At 56.7% G+C, this 16,857-nt stretch overlaps 8 protein-coding genes across 8 annotated transcripts; 5 read left to right on the plus strand and 3 right to left on the minus strand.

Annotated features, from left to right (window-relative positions):
* Nucleotides 1-112: 112 nt before the first annotated feature.
* Nucleotides 113-835, plus strand: DL89DRAFT_253599 (uncharacterized protein; the record flags this gene model as incomplete). The annotated part of the gene is made up of 1 exon (XM_040885197.1): nucleotides 113-835. One exon carries the CDS (start codon nucleotides 113-115, stop codon nucleotides 833-835), a length of 723 nt encoding a protein of 240 aa, XP_040746865.1.
* Nucleotides 836-1,127: 292 nt separating this feature from the next.
* DL89DRAFT_289396 (thymidylate synthase) lies at nucleotides 1,128-2,035 on the plus strand (the record flags this gene model as incomplete). The annotated part of the gene is made up of 3 exons (XM_040889954.1): nucleotides 1,128-1,240; nucleotides 1,278-1,548; nucleotides 1,586-2,035. The coding sequence occupies 3 exons, from the start codon at nucleotides 1,128-1,130 to the stop codon at nucleotides 2,033-2,035; spliced, it is 834 nt and encodes a 277-aa protein (XP_040746866.1).
* A 997-nt stretch (nucleotides 2,036-3,032) lies between these two features.
* On the plus strand, nucleotides 3,033-5,767 carry DL89DRAFT_273529 (uncharacterized protein; the record flags this gene model as incomplete). Its single annotated transcript, XM_040889074.1, has 7 exons — nucleotides 3,033-3,063; nucleotides 3,244-3,434; nucleotides 3,466-4,190; nucleotides 4,213-4,306; nucleotides 4,332-4,446; nucleotides 4,493-4,763; nucleotides 4,846-5,767. The coding sequence occupies 7 exons, from the start codon at nucleotides 3,033-3,035 to the stop codon at nucleotides 5,765-5,767; spliced, it is 2,349 nt and encodes a 782-aa protein (XP_040746867.1).
* Nucleotides 5,768-6,269: 502 nt separating this feature from the next.
* On the minus strand, nucleotides 6,270-6,878 carry DL89DRAFT_202634 (Arginase/deacetylase; the record flags this gene model as incomplete). The annotated part of the gene is made up of 1 exon (XM_040884002.1): nucleotides 6,270-6,878. A coding segment is annotated over one exon (609 nt), but the record flags the coding sequence as incomplete, so codon positions are not given.
* A 643-nt stretch (nucleotides 6,879-7,521) lies between these two features.
* DL89DRAFT_220199 (histone-fold-containing protein) lies at nucleotides 7,522-7,851 on the plus strand (the record flags this gene model as incomplete). Its single annotated transcript, XM_040884437.1, has 1 exon — nucleotides 7,522-7,851. The coding sequence occupies one exon, from the start codon at nucleotides 7,522-7,524 to the stop codon at nucleotides 7,849-7,851; it is 330 nt and encodes a 109-aa protein (XP_040746869.1).
* A 1,635-nt stretch (nucleotides 7,852-9,486) lies between these two features.
* Nucleotides 9,487-10,796, plus strand: DL89DRAFT_263689 (RNI-like protein). Its single transcript, XM_040885939.1, has one exon. It carries the CDS (start codon nucleotides 9,546-9,548, stop codon nucleotides 10,740-10,742), a length of 1,197 nt encoding a protein of 398 aa, XP_040746870.1. The 5' UTR covers nucleotides 9,487-9,545; the 3' UTR covers nucleotides 10,743-10,796.
* On the minus strand, nucleotides 10,777-13,321 carry DL89DRAFT_263690 (uncharacterized protein). The gene is made up of 6 exons (XM_040885940.1): nucleotides 12,502-13,321; nucleotides 12,054-12,470; nucleotides 11,615-11,962; nucleotides 11,506-11,553; nucleotides 11,289-11,429; nucleotides 10,777-11,263 (listed from the first exon to the last, which is right to left on the minus strand). Exons 1-6 carry the CDS (start codon nucleotides 12,910-12,912, stop codon nucleotides 10,877-10,879), a joined length of 1,752 nt encoding a protein of 583 aa, XP_040746871.1. The 5' UTR covers nucleotides 12,913-13,321; the 3' UTR covers nucleotides 10,777-10,876.
* Nucleotides 13,322-13,833: 512 nt separating this feature from the next.
* DL89DRAFT_280230 (kinase-like protein) lies at nucleotides 13,834-16,827 on the minus strand (the record flags this gene model as incomplete). The annotated part of the gene is made up of 3 exons (XM_040889584.1): nucleotides 16,327-16,827; nucleotides 16,023-16,136; nucleotides 13,834-15,888 (listed from the first exon to the last, which is right to left on the minus strand). The coding sequence occupies exons 1-3, from the start codon at nucleotides 16,486-16,488 to the stop codon at nucleotides 13,834-13,836; spliced, it is 2,331 nt and encodes a 776-aa protein (XP_040746872.1). The 5' UTR covers nucleotides 16,489-16,827.
* Nucleotides 16,828-16,857: the final 30 nt, after the last annotated feature.

The following is a 16,857-nucleotide window of genomic DNA, read 5'->3' on the forward strand; positions in this document are numbered from 1 at the left end:
TACTTCGACGCGGACTGCGACGGCGTGTTGACGTTCCCTGAGCTGGCACGCAGCTTCTCCGTGTATAACAAGGGTACATTGGCCGAGAAGACCCCGCACGTATTCCGTGCCTATGACGTTGACGGTGACTGGCAAAATCAGTCGCGACGACCTTCGAATCATGCTCGAGGCGTTTGCTGACACAAACCGCGACCTGACGCGCAACATGGTGCACACAATGGAGGATGATATCCTTCGAGGAGCCCGCCAAGCTGCTGCCGGGCCAGCCCATCTCAGGCTGCCTTCACCGCCCCCATTCCCCGCCGACTCGCCCTCAGCGCTAGACAAGGAAGTCTCGGCTCTGCGTGCCGAAGTCATGGCCATGCGCGAGTCGTCTGCTGCGCGCCGCGTCGCCATGCTACCGGTACGCACACGCGAACCCAGCGAGTCTGAGAACACCGCCGAACCGCGCAACACAAGCCGGACCAGCAGTCGCGCCAGTGCCCGCATTGACTCGGGCCGCGAGCCCGACGATCACAACGGTAGTAGCTCCAGCTCTGTCTCCTTCGCTGCCACCACCTCAGCTACCATCGGCACCGTGGCCTCGCTGAGCACCCCGCGCCCGCCTGTCCACCCGACTGGCCCAAGCACTGTGTCCAGTACCGCTGCTCCCGTCCAGCAGCCACCGCTGCCCGAATCCAGCACTGTCCAGCCGCGCCTGCAGATGCGCGAGCCGCTCCAGGGCATGCAGAGGGCTGCCACGTCGACTCATGCGTCGATGGATGAGCTTGACGAGGAGTACGATATGCCGGTGATGGAGGCCCTGAGCCAGGACGCCATTCCGCCTGATGATTGACGATATCTTTGCAGAGGCTATGCCTGCAGACCCGACGTGCCTGGAGTACGACGAGTTCTGCAGCCATCTGCAGCGCAATGCCGGCCTGGCCATATACCTGGAGGTCCTGGGCAGCATTTTCTGAGGTGCTGACTCCGCTTCCTTTATTAAATTACCTGATCGCCCGTTTGGCCTGCGTAAAGCGCGTTTTTTTCGCGTTCAGTCTGCAGCATGAAAGAAAAGCGCAAAGTCACTTTTTGGCTTTCCTTGCAACTGGTCGCTATTCCTAATACTTTTTTCTTTTCAACCACAAATGCCTGAATTTGTCTCACCAAACGCCGAAGAGCAGCAGTATCTGGACTTGATCAAAGACATCCTCACCCACGGTGAGGACCGCAGCGACCGCACCGGCACCGGCACGATCGCGTTGTTTGCTCCACCACAACTGCGCTTCCATCCTCAGCGACGACACCTTCCCTCTTCTAACAACCAAGCGCGTGTTCTGGCGCGGCGTAGTAGAAGAGCTCCTGTGGTTTATCCGGGGCAGCACCGACGCACAAACGCTGAGCGCCCAGGGCGTGCACATCTGGGACGGTAACGGCAGCCGAGAATTCCTGGATGCGCGTGGCTTAACCGACCGGCGCACCGGCGACCTGGGTCCGGTGTACGGCTACCAGTGGCGGCATTTTGGCGCCGAATACACTGACGCCGACGCCGACTACTCTGGTCAAGGTGTCGATCAAGTTGGCGGAGGTGATCCGAGCGATCAAGGAGAATCCAACCGACCGACGGATCATTCTGAGCGCGTGGAATCCCAAGGATATGGGCAAGATGGCGTTGCCGCCGTGCCATATGTTTGCGCAGTTTTTTGTCTCCAAGCCGGGTTCCCCGGATGCTGCGCTGTCCTGCCAGATGTACCAGCGTTCATGCGATGTCGGCTTGGGCGTGCCGTTCAATATTGCCTCCTATGCTTTGCTGACCCGGTTGATTGCGCAGGTCACTGGACTGAAGCCCGGGTGGTTCGTGCATTGCATGGGCGACACGCATATTTACAAGAACCATGTCAAGGCGTTGGAAACCCAGATCGAGCGGGTGCCGAGGGAGTTCCCGAAGCTGAAGATCAAGAGGACGCCAGAGCGGATCGAAGACTTCACTATCGAAGACTTGGAGCTGGTTGGCTACAAGCCCTACGGCAAGATTCAGATGGACATGGCTGTTTAAATATATGTTTGGTTCCAAATCCACATGACTTCAGGAATCCATGGATCAAGACCCTTAGGCCACAACTGCCATTCCATACTATCCCAGGCGGCTGGCGCCACTACTTAGACGGGCACCCGCCCTTTTCACCTGGCGATTCCTCCTTCTTTCATATAGTATATTTCGTATGTTCAATATACGCCGTGGAAAGGTGCTTGGAGAGCGAGCGTATTCCAGACAGTTGTAGGAGGCTGTCTATATAAGTGTATCGTACCCGAGACACAACAGCTGCCACCCATCGTTATGTAGAGTAAGCGACAGATTTACACAATCCAGCAATCACTGTCAATTACCCGGCTGGCTTCTGTCCCTTGAAGGAGCAGGCGAACAACGGCCCGTTTCGGCGGTTTCTAGAAATCAGGCCGGGTGAAGCGTGTGCATTGAAAGGTGTGGAAAAATGCCAGCTGCATTCCTGTTTATTCTGCATGGCACATCGTTTCCATAGAAAATCCGGTCTGGATATGCAAGTATGGCATGCCAGTTGCCGTGGTCTGCTTATCTAAACCGCTTTTCGGCCCATTTTCAGGTCCACACCTTTATTTATCACGGATCCGAGTGCGGCATGGCGACTGCGGCCATCCATGCTCCTCCTTTGGTGTGCTCCTTTTGACGTTGTTTAGGATCAACATGCCGTACATATCGTGAGCTTGCTTGGCACCACAACGCTGTCTGATATTAGCAGAAACTTCGTTGCAGGACGGCGGCAGGCAAATCCGTGTGCCAAGTCCGCCACCTGCCCCTCCTCTTATTCACACTCCCAAGCCGTGCGTATCGTCAACAGCACACATCGCAAGCGTTCTTGTTTGCAAAATCAAGTTCCTCTTGAATCGACAAGTGTGCATACATGTGCATGACCCAAACTAGCCGCACAGTTATTCCCTTGTAAGCGAAAGAACAGGGGTGTCTGGCGGGCATAAGAGCCGACACTTTTCGCCATTAGCATGCAGCACGTAGGATCATGGCAGCAGATATAAAGGAGCTTCCACCCAGTGGATCCATGTGCCTCTTCACTCCACGATCACCCACCCATTCCTTCCCCTTCTGTTTACTACACTGATAATCCTATCCTCATAGATAATCGTCTTATTCCTCTTGAACATGAAAGTAACGTGCAGCATCCTTGCACTAGTGTTCCTCTCAGCCACTGCTGAAGCCCTTGCTATTGGCAGACTCAAGCCCGGCTCTGTTTTCCAAGCGTGATACCAGCGCGTGTCCGGGCTACAAGGTTGTTAATAAGCAAGACACTGCGACTGGGTTCACTGCATCGCTCAAACTCGCTGGTACACCCTGCAATGCCTATGGCAACGATATTGATGACCTGAAGCTCGATGTGCGCTTTGATTCAAAGAACCGCCTCCAAGTACACGTGCAAGGACACGGCTGGCAAGCAGTTCCAGATCCCCAGCTCGGTTCATGCCCTGAACAAGGGCTCCGGCGTCAGCAGCAGTGGCAGCAGCTTAAAGTTCAGCTACTTCCAGGACGCCAAGAACGGCTTTGGTTTCAAAGTGTCGCGTGGTACTGAGACGATCTTTGACACAACCGGCCACCCGCTGATCTTCGAGGACCAGTACATTGAGGTGACATCGAACCTGCCCAGCAACGCCAACATCTACGGTATCGGTGAGACCCCAGAGTGGTTCCGTCGCAGCACCACCAACAACACCAAGACCCTGTGGTCCCGTGGAGGATCGTATCTCCTTGGTGAGAACATCTATGGCTCGCAAACAATTCACATGGAGCTGCGCAATGGCAAGTTCCACGGCGCCTACCTGCACAACTTCCACGGCATGGATATTGTTCTCGACAACAACGCGATCCAGTACCGTATACTTGGCGGAACCGCCGATTTCTACTTCCTCAACGGCCCCACCGCACTCGATGTCATCGACCAGTACACGGATCTGGTTGGCCGTCCTGCCCGCATTCCGTACTGGGCACTTGGTTTCCACAACTGCCGCTACGGATACAAGGATCTGGCCGAGATTGAGGAGGTCGTGGCCAACTACTCCAAGGCCAACATTCCGCTCGAGTCCCAGTGGGCGGATGTCGACTACAAGGACAAGTTTGTCGAGTACACATTCGACCCCAAGCTGTTCCCGCTCGAAGGAGTTCCAGCGTTTCGCCAGCGAGCTGCACAGCAAGGACCAGAAGCTTGTGCTTATCACACAGCCGGCTGTCCACCGCAATTCGTCTCTAGGAACCTATGCGCGTGGCAAGGCGCTTGATGTCTTCGTCAAGAACCCTGATGGGTCCTGAGTTTGTCAGCCAGGGCTGGCCCGGATACACTCCGTTCCCGGACTGGTTCGCACCCAACACCAATGAGTGGTACAGCGGCGAGATTTCGCGCTTCCTGGACAAGATCTCCGTGGACGGTCTCTGGCTCGACCAGAACGAGGCGTCGTCATTCTGCACTGGCAGCTTGCGGATCGGGTATCCCTGAGGAAGTGATCCCGCCATTCCCCTGGGAGGCTGGCGCGATTCCCCCGCGCGAGCCCAATGCCACCAACCTGCTGCAGGTGCCCCCATACAAGATCAACAACCGGGAGGTTGAGCTGTCATCCTCGACTATTGACACCACGGCTGTCCACTACAACGGCGCGACCGAGTACAGCACGCACAACCTCTACGGCTACATGCACTCCAAGGCCGCATACGGCGCTCTGCTGAAGAAGCGTCCCAACAAGCGTCCGTTCCTGCTCAGCCCGGGAACAAGCGCTGGCTCGGGTGCCTTTGCCGCCCACTGGACTGGCGACAATGCCGCTACCTTTAAGGATCCTGCACATCACCATTGCCGCTATGCTCGACCACGGCATCTTTGGTATCCCGATGATCGGCTCCGATATCTGCGGCTTCTCTGGCGATACCACCGAGGAGCTGTGCGCACGCTGGGTCGAGGTCGGCGCATTCTATCCGTTTGCCCGCGACCACTACTTTGTCAGCTCTCTGCCGCACGAGCTGTACCGCTGGGAGTCCGTGGCCGAGGCCAGCCGCCGTGCCCTGGGCATCCGCTACACTCTGCTGCCGTACATCTATACTGCGAACCAGTATGCCGTCGAGAAGGGCTGGCCGATTGCCCGTCCCCTTGTGTTTGAGTTCTCCAGCGCTTCGCAGACTGTCGGCATTGACACGCAGTTCCTTATTGGTGACGGCATTCTGATTTCGCCGGTGCTGACCCAGGGCGCAACCACCGTCGACGCCTTCTTCCCTGCCGGTGTCTGGTACGACTGGTACAACTACAAGGCCATCTGGGCGTCCAACAATGTTGTGAAGCTTGACGCTCCGCTCGAGCACGTCAACGTGCACATTCGCGGCGGCAAGATCATCCCGGCCCAGGTTCCTGGCCTGACCACGACCGAGTCGCGCAAGGGTGACTTCTCGATCATTGTCGCTGCTGATGTCGAGGGCTCGGCTGAGGGCAAGCTGTACTGGGACGATGGCGAGACCCTGAGCACCGCGCACAGGTGGGTCAACTTTGCCTATCACGACTACAACCTCGCCATTAGCTCGACTAGCGGCAGCTACACAGTGCCGCCTCCCCTGACCAAGATTGTCCTGCTGGGTGTCGGCGGTGTCACATCTGTCAAGGTCAACGGTGTTGCAGTCGCAGCCAAGTTCACCACAAAGAACAACAGCACGGTCATCGAAGGACTGAAGATCAACCTCAGTGCCAGCACCAAGGTCACATTTGTGTAGTTGGCAGGCTGCCAATATGCATACGGCCATACCTGGTTAAAATTGACGGGATGCAGTTTGCTTTGCAGCGATTCTAATAAATCGACATACACTTCATAGTTCAGCCTAGGACATACCATCATGAGAGCTAATGATGCAACTGTGCTTCGCGAGGAACCATATGGCTTTTTCTTGGGACATAGCGAACATGGGCGAATCGCTGCTACGCAGCAAGCGACTTCCAGTATTTCCGCTGGATCTTGAGCACACCATTGACTACATCCCTGCCGATATCCGATGGCTTGGCGTTAAAGCACTCAGGCACCTCAGCCTCAGGATTCCAGGCCCCCTTGCAGCGCCAGTCCTCGTGGAAATGGCGCCTGGGCATCTGCACGCCATTGATCTCCTCCTCCGACAATGTTGCGTAGTCGCAGCGAGTGGCGGCCTGCGGTATCAACCCGGCGTCCCACCGAATGTCCAGCAGCGTCTTGGTGCACGCTAGCATCGAGTTTGCAATCGCATCCAGATTGTACCCACCCTCAAGCGCTAGCACCAGCTTGTCTTTGCTCGCCAACCGCAGCATGCTGGTCATGACCGCGTAGCACTGCGGCGTGACCTTGCACAGGCCGATCGGATCGCAGACCGCCGCGTCGAAGCCTGCCGACACAATGACCATATCGGGGCCGAACTCACGCACAACCGGGATCACCACGCGTCGGAACGCATCCAGGTAGTCGCCGTCGCCCACGCCCTCGCACGGCCACGGAATGTTGATGTTGAAGCCCTCGCCACCGCCAGACCCCACCTTCTCCATGCGTCCCTCGTCACTCACCGGATAGAACTCCTCGCCGTCGTACCGGTGCAGCGATATATACAGCACATCCTCTTTGTTATAGAAAGCCTCCTGGATGCCGTTGCCGTGGTGCACGTCCCAATCCACCACCACTATCTTTTCGGCTAACCGACGCGCCAGCAGATCATGCACTGCCACTGACACATTGTTAAACAGGCAGAATCCCATGGGCTTGTCTTGGCACGCATGGTGCCCCGGCGGCCGGATGATGGCCACGCCATAGCTCAGCCTGCCCAGCGCGACCTGCTCGCACAGCGCTAGCAGCGCGCCCGCACTGAGCTTCCCGCAGTAGTTTGATTCGCGGCACAGGTACACATCCGAGTCGGCCAGATTACTCGCCTCAGCCAGCAGATTCGGCCGCTCCAGACTCTCGGTGCGCTGCATAAATTCCAGGTGCCTTGGTGTGTGCGCCCGCAGGAGCTCGGTGTCTGTAGCCAGTCGCGATTGCACCCGGGTCATCCGCGACAGAAGGCCGGACCGCTGCAGAATCTCGTATATCCAGTAGATGCGCCGCGGGTCTTCTGGGTGCGTCTCGTCGGGCTCATGTATGTCGGGCAGGATCTGGTGGTACTTCATGCGCACGTCAAACACGTAGCCGACGCGCGAGTCGTGCTGTGGCCGAGCTTTCTTTGGCGGCATTGTATGTTGAATTGCTGACTAGCAACGCAGAGCAGGGAGTAGTGCAAAAAAAAAAAAGAAGATATCTCTGAAGGAAAACGAGGCAAGAGTTTGTTTGGGCGCCAGCACCATGCTTTTTTCGCCTTGCAAGGTGTGGCGCTGGCAACCCATTGTTGATCCACACCGCATGCAAACGGTGCTAGCAGATTTCTCTTCTGCTGACTTCAGAATTGAGCCCCTTCATTTCGAACGACAAATTCCTTCTTTTTTCTTTTCTCGCCTTTTTGCAACGCGCCTTTTCGACATGGTCACTTTCGAGTCGCATTCGCAGCCCGGCGTCAGCACGCTGCCCGCCGCACGCGTCCGCCGCATCATCAAGGAGGACAAGGACATTTTCGCGTGCGGTGCTGACAGCATCTTTTTGGTGTCGCGCGCAACCGAGTACTTCATTGACAGCTTGGTGCGCGAGGGCTACGAGTTTGCCCGCTTCGACAAGCGCAAGACGGTCCAGTACAAGGACATGGCCAAGGCAGTGCAGAGCATCGAGCAGTACGACTTCCTCAGCGACATCATCCCGCCGACGGTCACGCTCAAAAAGACGTCCGCCGCAGCAGACAAGGACAGCAACGAGTAGAGAAAGGCTGCAGCGAGTATATTTTGCGTTACAAATGTACAGAAAGAAAAAGAAGGTCTACAAATACATGCTTGCTCGTTTGCTTACCTAAAATTGGAAAGGAAGCGTATTAGTGATATGCATGTCGAGAGCGGACAACGGGGCAGCAAAACAAGCAGATGATGTGTGTTGTGTTCAGTTTCAAGCCATTACCGGCAACTTCATCAAAACCCGCTCTTCCTATAAAACAGGCTTATGTTGACCGTCGTGATTGGATCATCATTGTAACACACACCACCCACCGGAGCTGCAGCGAACAATGCATGATACTTGCCTTAGTGGTCTTGGAAGACTCGACGGAGATATGATACAGGATGTGGATCACATGTGGTGGCAGGCCTATGCGAATCAAGAAACGAATGTTTAGCGCATTAGAACATCAGATTCACACAACAGCGCCAGCGGCATGGATGGATGGTCAGTCGCGAAAAGGTGTCCACACATGTGTTCGGACATATGCTTGTGATTAAATAAACTCATCATCTCCACCCAGGGAGCAACAACGACAACACATGGTCCTTACCTGTTCACAATGCCAGCCGGAGCAGCCCACACCCGGACGGGCATGCGGCAGTAGATACACCCAGACTATACAACAGAAGAACATGCAGCAATTGAGCAAAATGGCCACGTGCAGAGATGCAATATGGACAGTCCCAGAGTTGGGTGTTCAGGTAATGCATGAATGGTATAAAAAAGGGTTGTCGACAGCGAATAACTCTTCCGACTCGTCATCTAAGAGGTCATCATAACAGGAGTAGACGGATCGGAGAAAGCTAGCACTTACCACCTCTTACAGCGACGGGCTCAGGGAAGCAAGGGCGAATCCATCAAATTCCTAAAAGCGAGTGAATCAAAACATCAGTGATATGGCTCTCGCATCTCGTCACAGCACGCATCGCACGTGCAAATATAATGGTCAGTTTGTATATAAAGCCGCGAAGTTTTCGTCCTCATCACAATTTCGGACGGTAATTCCAACTAAGTTCTATCATCACCCCAAGAAGCCCAGGCAAAAACGAGAGACTTACCGTACTGAGACCCATGTTCACCGATGCGCCTGTGCCAGGGACAAGGTGCTGGTTTTCTTGACGAGGATAGAGCCTATGCAGAGATCAAAGCAGTGTGATTTAGTGTCGTATCCTGAGGGTTCAAAGAAAAACGAGCGCTTTTTGGCTAGATAGTTCAGACCGAAGGTTAAATTCATGAGAAATTTAGAAGTCATAAACTCTAGTTATATTTGGTTAAGCATCATATCTAGCACACGGGGAGATCAGGCAGCAGGATTGCAGGATAGGTACCTCGTCAAGTGGACATAGAGTAGATGAAAGGGCGAAAGGCGCAAGAGAGAGAGAGACAAAGTGCGGAATCGGCGTTTCCCAGCGAGTGGTGTGGTTTTATACCCGCGGCGCTGCTTTGTGATATCGGCCCGGCGGAGACAAAAGTTTTCGGCTCGCAGATTTCCTTAAATACATGAGCCGAGCCGGGGGTGCCAGTGCCTTTGAGATTCAGCCGGCTACTGGCAACGAATAGTAGGACTAGGTTCAGGGAAAAAGAACCGACGCTATACGGCGGCTGAACGACGACTATTTCTCCTTTACCGCCCAAAAGTATTATCTAGAGTCAAACTTTTTAACCTTGTGTTTGAATTACCAATGTCGCCGATTCCTTCTGACCGCATTTACTCGCTGGAGGGCAAGGGCCTGAAGCTGACGACGGCCGAGGACATAGCGCCGTATGTGGAGGAGCTGCGCAAGATTGAGAACCTGGAGGAGCTGCGGCTAAACGGCAACACGGTCGGGCCCGAGGCCGCGCAAGCCCTGGCCAGCGCGCTGAAGACCAAAACGACGCTCAAGGTAGCGACGCTGCACGACATTTTCACCGGACGGCTCAAGGACGACGTCAAGGCCAGCCTGGAGGCATTGGCCGAGGCGCTGGTGGAGCTGCCGGAGCTGACCGAGCTCAATCTCTCGGACAACGCCTTCGGTCCATTGGGCGCCACGGCCATGGCGCCGTTCCTGAGCAAACACACGGGCCTGCAGGTGCTCAAGCTGAACAACAACGGGCTGGGGATCCAGGGCGGGCAGACAATTGCTGCTGCGCTTGTCGAGTGCCAGAAAGAGTGCCTGCGGCTGGGCAGGCCGGCGGCTCTGCATACGCTTATTTGTGGACGCAACCGGCTCGAGAATGGCTCGGCGCCGGCCTTCGCCAACGCGTTCGGGACGCTAAAGTCGATGCGCCATGTGAGCATGCCGCAGAACGGAATCCGCCCTGAGGGCATTGCGGAGCTGGTCGCCGGGCTGGCCAACAACGAAAGCCTGGCCACCCTGGATCTGCAGGACAACACGTTCACGGCGACTGGGTCAAAGGCGCTCGCCGAGGCCCTGGCGGGTTGGCAGGCACTCGAGGTGCTGAATGTTGGTGATTGTCTGCTGGGCGCCGAGGGCGGTCGGCTGGTTGCCGAGGCGCTTGGGCAGCGCGCTTCGCTGAAGAACATCAATATGCAGTACAATGAGATTGAGATGGACGGTGCGCTGGCGCTGGCCGAGTCGGTGCGCAGGCTCAAGGCACTAGTGAACTTGGAGCTCAACGGAAACCGGTTCGATGCGGAGAGCAATGCTGTGGAGATGATCAAGGCGGCGCTGGCCGAGAACGACATTGACGATGATGTGCTTGGATCGCTGTCAGATATGGAGGAGCTGACTGACGATGAGGAGGAGGACGAGGACGAGGAGGACGAGGAGGACGAGGAGAAGAAGGACACGGAGCATGCCCCGAAGACAGCGTCGGAGGCTCTCAGCAGCGAGCTGGATGACCTGGTGTCGCAGATGAAAGAGCAGCTCAACGTCTAGATCACCCCCTTTTCAGTTAAAATAGGTTTCGCAATAAATATTCAAACATGCCGATATGTTATCAAACTACTGTATTGGAAAAGAGGAGGAAGAGGAGGAAGAAACAGATTGGCGAAAGGGACGAGAAGCAGACCCTACATGGCCTCGTTGATGATGGCAAAGGCCTTTTTGTAGACCTCCAGCATGGCAGCGCACTGGTCACGCTCGGCAACCAGCGCCGGGTCCTCCTGCATCAGCTCGGTGGTCAGCGGCTCCTTGTAGAGCTCCTCAACCAGGCGGTTCTGCATGTTCTCACAGACCTCGTTAACCAGCAAGTGCATGACGGCCTTGGGCACCAGGTCTTGGATGGACTTGCGCACAATACCAAAGTACGAGCCGATAAGAGACCGGATCAGCGAAGTCTCCAGCTCATCCCGCTCGCCACCCACCGACAGGTCGCTGGCAAACTGCGCCGACAGCGCCGACACCTCGTCGTCCAGCGCCGTGCCCTCGCTGGAGAAATTGCTGAGCCGATTCGGCACCTGGGATCACCGACCCGTGGCCAACCCGCACCTCGTCGCCCGATATCTGCAGCCCGTCGCGCTTACCCCCCGGCGCGCCAAAGAACGAGTTGAAGAACTTGCCGTGGCCGGCCGGTCCGCCCAGTGGCGAGCCGGAGCCGGGCCGCCGCAGCTGCGTCGAGGACGCCTGATCCCGTGTGCTGGTGGCCGGGCAGGGCGCCGTTTGTCAGGCGGGTGGAGCGCGCAGCACGGCCGTCGTCCACGCGATCGTCGACTTCGCTCGGATCGACAGCGCTCGGCTCGGTGTCCGGCTCGGCAATCACGGAACCAGTGCTGTCCAGGACGCTGGCGACGCGCAGTGGTCCGCGAGACCTCGCGCACACGCTCGCGCGCGGCGTCCTTGCGCTTGCGCTCGAGCTTGCGCTGCAGCTCGGTCAGGGCGCCTGGACCGCCAATGAAATCGGGGTGGTTGGTGTTGATGTATGCGCGCTCGATGGAAATCAGGCTCTCGACATAGGCGGCAGTGGGGCCGACGCGCTCGCGCAGCAGATCGCTGACGACCTCCATGGCCTTGGCGTGCAGACGCGGGTACCGCCGCATCTCGTTGCTGCCGCACGACAGCGCAACCTTCATCAGCTCCTCGTACGCCAGCTGTACGCACCGCTGAGCCGGCGGCTCCAGCGCCTTGATCTGCGGCTTGACCAGCAGCTGGAACGCAATCTCCGGCACAAACAGCGCCGCACGCGGACCCGTTCGAGTTGCGGATAGCCGTGCGGATATCGCTGTTGGTCAGGCTGGCCGTTGGATCCACGCTGTCCAGCCCTGCGGCAAAGATGTCGTTGAAGATGTAGTATAGCCGGGCGCCACCGCATAGCTCTGCCGTCGACATCTCCGCCCCCGTGCCCTCGATCGAGCTGCCGAACTCGGCTGCAAACAGCGTGATCAGCTTCAGCAGTCGGCCGGCGTCAGTCCCTGCTCCCGCCCCCGCTCCAGCGCCCACCCGCCCGTACGACGCCAGCTCCTGCTCAGTCTGGCTGATCAGCGCGTTAATCTTGGTCTTGATGCTGGGCAGCCGGTCGCGGATATGGTGCATCAGCAGCTGGCTCAGCTGCTTCGCCAGGTTGCTCGTCCCGCAGTGCTGCTGGATCGTGCGGTACACCGGGTGCGTGCGGAAGAACTCGGCCTCGTGCGCCAGCGACTCGTCAATCGGCTTGTTAGCCTGCGTATCCTCTTGGCTACGATTCACCACCCCCACAAACCCAAGTCCGCAGCGGATACACGCGTCCCGTCAGGATGTCCAGCGAGTTGGTCCCGCGGTCCATTAGGTCGATCTTGGTCACCACTCCCACCGTGCGCTTGCCGTCGGGGTCCACCTCGCGAGCCATCTTCAGGCTCTCCGAGTTGACAATGTCCACGTTGGCCGGGCTGATCGCCACAATCACGCTGTTGGGCTTGGTAATGTAGTCCATCACCAGCTCGCGCGTCTGCACCTCGATGTCCGCCGGCTGGTCGCCCACCGGGATCTTGGTGATGCCCGGCAGATCCACCAGCGTCAGATTCAGCACGTCCGGCGCCGTGATCCGCAGGTGGATCGGCGTCTTGACGATGCCCTTGTTGCTGCCCGCCAGCCGGTCCGTCTCGCGCTCGATCTCGCGCCGCACCTCGTGCATGTCAGTGAACTCCTTGTTTGGCAGATGCAGGAACTGCGCGCGCGCCTCGGCTGGCCCATCCTCGCTCGACTCTGCCCCCTGCGGGTCCGTCGCTGTCACAAGCTGCAGTACCAGCGGCCGCCGCGTCACAATCCCGCTGCCGCGCGGCAGAAAGTCCCGTCCAACAAGGTTCTCGAGCACCGACGATTTGCCGCTCGATTGCGACCTACAATTTATAAGTATCCTTCAACAACATCAGCTCTCATGTCGATAAACAGTCACACCAGACCGCATACAGCTTTACTGCTGGTGGGGGTACGCCACTACGAAAACCACCTCTCTCGCCTTCTGCAACATTAGCCTTACCCGACCACCACAATTTGGGGCAAGTCAATTTCGTCCTGACCCACCGTGTTGAACACGTCTTGCAGCTTGTTGACTGTAGGAATAAGGCTGTCCATGCTTGAAAAGAAAGAGAGAATGAAAGGAGAGAGAGGCGACTACAGTACTACCACTTGTTACGCCAGTTTCGTATACCAAGAGTAGCTATGCTCTAAGGCGCTGATAAGGAACAGGCGAGGTTTGGTGAAATGCGGGAAATAGAAAATATAGTCGCTGCGTGAATTGGAAAAACGGGAGTCGAATTAAGAGACAACACGCTGTGGTAAGAGCAGGAGGGAGGAAAAATCTCAAAAAAAAAAACCCTCTCCAAGCCTGTTCCAGCCCTCAGGATTTTTTCCATCGCTGTAAGCTTTCTTGGCAGGTAGATATCGAGGAGCCCGAAACATGATTGGGCAACGCCCGGCGGTCTCGATGTTCAGTCTGGCATACACCACGGTTTCAGATAACATACCCTGTGCAAGGCTGCACTCCTGCGTACAAACATATTTGCTACCGATCATTACAAAACGAAACTACATTAAGGCACTTGGTCCTCCGCCACTACCTCGCCCTGTGCCCAGAAAACTTGTCCGACGCCAGCACCTTCTGCGCATACTCCAGACACAGCAAGAACTTGTCCACATCAATCTCGGCATCGCGCACCAGCCGCGCCGGCCCATCCGCCAGATTGAAATGCCACTTGCGTCCATCCGAGTCCTTGTAAAAGATATGCGAGTCCTCGTACAAAAACAGCTTCGCGTGGTTGCACAGACTGAACTGTATCACGCCGCCTGTCAGCAAAAACATCATGCCGGCGGTCGTCGCCAGCGCCTGCAGCATGCACCGCACAACATCGTCGTGCTCCGGCACCGGGTATATCTCAGCATCCACGTTGTACAAAAGGTCCCGCACGATCTTGTGTCCAAACCCCTTCACCACCCGCCGCTTCTTGTCCAGCTCTGCCGGGAATGCGTCCGCCGCATAGTACCCCACGCACGACCGGTCCTGGAATGGCCGCACGTACGCATACCCGTCTGCATTGCTCATGTGCAGCAGCGACGTGTTGTCATTGAACAGCGTGCCGATTGTTCCGTCGCTCATCCGGAACCCAAGCCCGTACCGGACCAGCATCATCCAGTTTAACACGTACATGCCCACGCGCGGATACCTGGCCTCGGGCTCATCCGCCCACGACGTGCGCGCCAGCCACGCCTCGTATTCGCGCCCTGACAGCTGCTGGTACCGCCTGGCCGTGCTCCGGAATTTCTGCAGTCGGTCGTGCCAGTGCTGCAGCGACGGCAGGTACTCCTCCGACAGCTTCGTCACCTGCCCAAACTCTGCCTGCACCGTGGGCTCGAGCGCAGCGTCTTCCGCTTGCGGCAATCGTGCCTCGGGCGCCCTGGGCGAGTGCGCCCCCGCCCGCGGTGAATCTGACCAGCGCACGCTCCGTGGAACTTCCCTAGCCGGTATCTCCTCGGCGCCCTTGGATCGTAGAGCATACCGGCTGGTGGTTGCAGGCGGTGGTGCTACTGTTGCACCACCCGCATCCTTTGCATTTGCCTGCTGATTGGACAGCATGCGTATCCGAGCAACCCGCTCACTCAGATGCAGTGTCTCGGTGCTGACCCTGGTCGTTGACGCCGACGTATCAACCGATGACACCACTGGCCTAGCACTGCGCAGTATCGGCTTCGGTGGCTCGCCTGTGGTCCGCCGCACCTGGTTCTCATGCTCAATGATCGGCTCCAGCGGCTGCCGCACACGGCTGCGCCGAGCCACACCCTCTGTATGTTTGCTCACAGGCACTCTTGGATTCAGCGTCGCTGCAATGCGCGACGCTGGTTTCACCGCGCCCTCAATCCCCGCCACCAGATCCCGGTAGTCGCTGATACTTCGTATCGGCGTGTGGAATATCGAGTCTGGCATAAACCCTGGCATTGCTGAATCCCCGTTCGCCAAGAACCAGTCTTCGTAAAAGATCTCGCTGGCCTCGATCCGCTCGTCCTCACGCTTACAGCACAGCTTCTCGACCATCTTCTTGGCTGCATACGACGTAGGCGGCTGCGTCGGAAATACAACATCGTTAGTTACTATGCGCCCGTACAAAACCTCCAAGCCGGTTTTCACTGCGCTGTTGGGCGAGCTGAATGGCGGCCGCCCATACAACATAATATACAGCAGCACTCCCGTTGCCCACACGTCGACTCCAAAACTGTGCCCCCTCTCGTCGCGCGATACCAGCTCGGGTGCCAGAAAATTTGGTGTGCCCAGGAACGACTTTTTGCGGTCGGTCTCAACATCCAGGATCGTTGAAAGTCCAAAATCGGCAATCTTTACGCGATTTCTGCTGTCTAAAAGCAGGTTGCTGTGCTTGATATCGCGGTGGATGATACACACCCTGTGCAGCGCCGCAAGCCCGCTGGCGACCTGCCCAATGAAATACCGCGACTCGAACTCTGTCAGCCGCTTGCGCTTCTGCAAAAGGTCGTGGACCGTGCGCGGTGTACATAGCTCCATTGTAATAAACACCCGCTCGTCGTCTTGAAATATACGGTGCAGCTGGACCACATTCTCGTGCTGTGGCAACCGTCTCATCACCTTGATTTCGTACTTGACCTATATATGCATGACGTGCAGATGTAGGATTAAAAACACTGAGCACATGGCCAATGCAGTCCTGTTCGCAAAAGAACGCGTCTGTATTGTGCGCAATACAGCCTGTCTCAGACTGCTCTTTGGCGCAAACTTACCCGATCCAGCAGCTTCCTGCTGTTGAATCCGCTCTTGTCGATTGACTTGCATGCCCACACAGAATGGGCTGGGTCATTCAGCTGCTGCACTTTGTAACACCGTCCAAATGCACCCTAACAAACAAAGAGGTATTTTAGAACAGCATGTGCAAAAACTGGCTCGCATATAATAAAAGTGCACTTGGAATATCGACCATTTGACATGCCTCTTGGACTGAATCGGTCTCTACTACCACTGTCCGAACACCCTCCTCTCAGCGCAGTACCAACAGCGATTCTACACGTATAACAAAGCCCAACTTACCCGTCCTAGCATCCCCAGAACGCGGTACTTCACCGACGGGTTTTTGTTGCTTACAAACACAGCTGGCACTGACACGCCATCGCTGCATGTATATGTCGCAGCATTTGTGTATGTCCTGGTAGGGGCATGCCGCTGGTACTGCGGCGCGATTGATGCCGACATCGCCCAAGCCTGGTATTGCTGGACCCAGGTATAGGTGGCAGTGTGTGAGAGCTCCGACAGAAATCGATTCTGTATACGCGTGAAGCCCTGCTGTTGCTGCTGCTGTTGTTGTTACTTCCAGGAGCCGTTTGTTTCCTGCGTTGGGCTGACTCCTCCTCCTTACTCAGGACTATCAGAAATGCGGTGTGAATAGTAGACCCTGAAATGCGTCCTCGACTGCGCCCAATAGAACCGCTCGCCAAATGCTAACAGAGAAAGGGAACCGACGGGCCAAGGCCGATGAGATAAGCTGCTCAAGAGCGAAAATGAGAAGAGTGCAGAAATGCGCGCGAAATTTGAAATGGAGTGGCAAGAACCACAATGGCCACT

Source organism: Linderina pennispora (assembly GCF_002104995.1).
Source record: "Linderina pennispora strain ATCC 12442 chromosome Unknown DL89scaffold_1, whole genome shotgun sequence".
In the NCBI taxonomy this organism is placed as follows: Eukaryota; Fungi; Kickxellomycota; class Kickxellomycetes; order Kickxellales; family Kickxellaceae; genus Linderina; species Linderina pennispora.